This window comes from Pundamilia nyererei, unplaced genomic scaffold (assembly GCF_000239375.1).
Source record: "Pundamilia nyererei isolate P.nyererei 1_Seehausen unplaced genomic scaffold, PunNye1.0 scaffold00023, whole genome shotgun sequence".
NCBI classification, from domain to species: domain Eukaryota; kingdom Metazoa; phylum Chordata; class Actinopteri; order Cichliformes; family Cichlidae; genus Pundamilia; species Pundamilia nyererei.
Window position 1 is genome coordinate 4,023,787 of NW_005187424.1, and position 3,981 is coordinate 4,027,767.

Sequence of the window (3,981 nt, forward strand, 5' to 3'; positions counted from 1 at the left end):
TTTGGCATGTGCGTGTAGGGAATAACTCACTCTCATCAGCTCAGATTTATTACAAAATGAGAGGCACCATATGTGGGTCTACGTTGTGGAGGTTTTAATTGAATTTGAATCCTTAGTACAGTATGCATGTGCTTTTTAATGGAGCAATGGAGATTAGTAATCAGCCTTGCTTATTAGTTCAAGTTGTGTAATGGTGACACAATTTGAGCCATTTCTTTTTTACTATGATAGCTAAATAGTATTGTACAACTTCTCGAAATGAAGCGCCTTCCCTTTTCCATTGAATTGCTGGTCTTTAGACAGACTTTAGTACAAAGGCTGCCATCCTGTCTTTACTTTCTCAACCTACTTTAAGCCTCTAGCTTATCAAAGCTTGTGATTAAAACAACAGACCAGAAAGACAATCACACACTATTTTTGGACAGGCCTGTGCTAGAGTGAAATCTACTGTGATGTCCTTAGCACAATCAGTGTGTTCAAGCTTTAACATGAAATGATAAACCTACCAAAACCACTCTAAAGGTTCAGCGTAATCTTGTGCTTGAGTTTTTAAACTGAGAAGGGGAGTGTGGCTGTAATTTGTCTAAATTAATCACAGTTTGTTAAACATTACAGTGCATTTTCCCTTAATGACAGTCACATTTCAGGGATTCGTGTCAGCTGACAGTCCAGTGTCATGCGAACTTGTTCCTGTTGGAATAGAACTCCAGATAAAATGAAGTGTGTGGGATTAAGCTGCAAACAAGGCATACATAAAAATGTTAGCAGTTTATTAAAGAGCGCAACAATTACAATTGTAAGAAGAGATAAAAACAGACATGCATCGTTTTATAAAACCTACAAAAGTAAACTGGCTTACATAGTAACCTTACCCATCCACAACCACTATCGAGACAGAGGCCAAGATTGCTTAAACATTCAAACGCCTTTGGGTTTTTGTCCTTTGGGGAAATGTAACAAGAGCTCCAGGAAAACGCTGCTGTACTTAAATTTCCTTTAGTACAAGTTAAACACATTGTGTTAGTGTGCATCTATACAAATGATCAGCTACTGTGACACCAAGACAAAATGTGGCAGTGTTTGTGTCAGTTGAATTCACAAAGAATGCAGGAATACTCAAATCATTATTTCATGTTTCAAGTAGAAATTTCAAAAAATAAAGATTGGTTTGTCGAGTCTTGAAACAGACACAGAGCTAAATACAGTACTGCTAATGATACTTTTGTTTTAAACCGTTCACTTGCTGTAATTTGCGGGCTCTTCGCCCTCTTCTTTGAGCAAACATGTGCGCACCAGTGCCTCTGTGACAGCGTAAGGATCGCAGTTAGCGGATGGGCGACGGTCCTCGAAGTAACCTTTCTTGTCTTGCCCCACTGAGCGAGGAATGCGGATGCTGGCCCCACGGTTGGCCACGCCGGCTGAGAACTCATCAATGCTCGAGGTTTCGTGACGACCAGTGAGACGTCTGGCGTTGTCGAGCCCACCCTTGGGATCGTAGGCCCGGATGTGATACCTGTGTCTTTTTGCCAACTTTTCAATGGATTCCTCGATGACTCTGAAGATGAGAGTTAGAGTTAGAAACACACCAAAAACCCACATTTCATTTATTAAACTTAACTGACTTTGAATTCATCCTTACTTAAGCCCGCCATCCTCTCTCATCTCCTTTGTGCTGAAGTTGGTATGGCAGCCAGCTCCATTCCAGTTCCCTGGGATAGGCTTGGGGTCAAAGGACACCACAACACCAAAATCTTCACAGACTCTGTGAAGGATGAAGCGAGCAACCCACAGGTGGTCTCCCATGTCGATACCTTCGCAAGGCCCAATCTGGAACTCCCACTAAAACACAACAAAGAAGGCATTGTTAACAGTTACACTAATAATTACCGGTTTTTACACACTGCCTTTGTCATGATGGAAAATTACCTGTGCCGGCATGACTTCAGCATTACTTCCATAGATCTGAACCCCAGCATACAGACAAGCTCTATAGTGCGCCTCCACTATGTCTCGTCCGTACGCCTTATCTGCCCCGACTCCACAGTAATAAGGCCCTGATTAAGTGGAAACAGACTAAACATTAACACTCAGCTGGGATTACTGATGTATTATAATTCAACAAAATGAGCCAAGTTAGAGGCCGACATTCACCTTGTGGACCGGGGAAGCCGTTGGAAGGCCAACCAAAGGGATGTCCATCTGTGCCCAGGATAGTGTACTCTTGTTCCATACCGAACCATGAGTGGTTGTTTTCCACCATGTTCATAATCTTCTTACAGGTGTATCGGAGGTTGGTCTCTGTTGGAACAGAGTCAGAAATTAGCTAAAACTTAAGACGGCTTAAAATCTCATGACGCCCCGGTTTGTAAATTTCCACTCACCTGCTGGTTTGCGGTTGTACTTGAGCACTTCACAGAGCACCAGCTTATTAGGGTCTTTTCTGAATGGGTCCCTGAACATGGCAGCAGGAATTAGGTACATGTCACTGTTGGAACCCTCTGACTGGTAGGTGCTGGAGCCGTCAAAGTTCCACTCAGGGAGATCTGGCAAAAAACAACAACAACCCTGTTCAAAAACCTTCTTAAAACATGTCGCCATCCGTGCTTTTTTATTTTCCTGAATCATATTGATCATACTGGAACTACATCTTACCTTCTATTGTCTTGGGTTCAGAATCCAGAGTTCTGGTCTTACATCTCAGTCCCTCTCCAGATCCATCTATCCAAATGTACATGGCTTGTACCTTCTCCCCCTGAGGGAGGCTCATGTACTGCTGTTTAACTGCTTTGTTCAGTCTTGAACTCGCTGAGGTGGCCATTTTCTTGACCCTGAAAACCTACAGAGATAAATGGACGCATGATGAGCTTCAATTCAGATCAATGTGTATGAAGGCATGTGTAAAACAGCAGGCAGGATGTCAAAAATATACACAGAACACAGGTAAGTACACGTAAGTACCTAAATGCAACTGAAATCTCCATCACAACTGATTATACAACAGGTTCATCTGTGATCAACCGGCCTGATCGACTATTGCTCTCACACAAACAGCTGTTTACTAGGAGCTCGCGCAAGTGGAAAAATACAACACAAGCGCAAATGGACGTTAGATGCAAGTTAACACTACTATCATTGTTTTTCCTCGCACGCACAAATTCTAAAAGCATTTAAAAAACGATTCGATTCAATTAAAAAACACGACTTACCTAATGTTAAGTGTAAGAAAATATTAAAAGCTGTACAGAGTCTATGGATGTGTGTTTCCTGTGTAGGTTTCTATTGTTGTTCATTCCTGCTGCCCCTCACCGCGTCCCCTGTTGGATTTATAGTCCTGCTCGAACCACCTGATTGGTGGAAGGAAAACGTGATCAGCCCGTGACGCGGAGGAGACGTGTGAGCGAGTGTGTTTGCTCTCTGTGGCTGTGGCAGCAGATAACAAAAGGAGAAAAAAAATCACTACTTGTTCATGTTTCTCACATGAGCGCGTGAAGGCACTCCCGTGGTTAAACAAAACAAACCGGCTTAAACTGTAACACGCAAAGTGGGTAAAACGACAGTTTTCATCCACAATGAGTGTCGGCTGGCCTTGGAGAAGCGATAAACAGCATTGCGCCCTCCACCGACTGCTCGGTGTACTGAAAAGATCAGGCTGTTCCCAAAGGTTCACATGTTTGGGAATCATTTAAAGCAAGGTAACATATAGGGAACATTTACCACACGTGACCTATAAATCCGATGAAATTCGCATTTGCAAACCCATGAAAATCGTTTCATGTTATGCATTTTGTCATTTAATGATGTGAAATATCTCACAAGGTTTGGACCTTGTAGTGACGCCCTAGAAAAGCTGATTGCGGTGTTGCAAACACTGCTGTTTTTATGGGAGGTTAAAAGATTTAGCAACACTGAGCAGTTCTGTTGTTTGACACTGTCTTACATGCTGTGCTGCAATGCTTTACCACACCTACGTGCTACACATGT

At 42.7% G+C, this 3,981-nt stretch overlaps 1 protein-coding gene across 1 annotated transcript; it reads right to left on the minus strand.

Moving 5' to 3' along the window:
• Window positions 1-749: 749 nt before the first annotated feature.
• Window positions 750-3,331, minus strand: glulb (glutamate-ammonia ligase (glutamine synthase) b). The gene is made up of 7 exons (XM_005727248.2): window positions 3,207-3,331; window positions 2,653-2,836; window positions 2,382-2,543; window positions 2,152-2,298; window positions 1,927-2,054; window positions 1,640-1,839; window positions 750-1,555 (listed from the first exon to the last, which is right to left on the minus strand). The coding sequence occupies exons 2-7, from the start codon at window positions 2,816-2,818 to the stop codon at window positions 1,237-1,239; spliced, it is 1,122 nt and encodes a 373-aa protein (XP_005727305.1). The 5' UTR covers window positions 2,819-2,836; window positions 3,207-3,331; the 3' UTR covers window positions 750-1,236.
• Window positions 3,332-3,981: the final 650 nt, after the last annotated feature.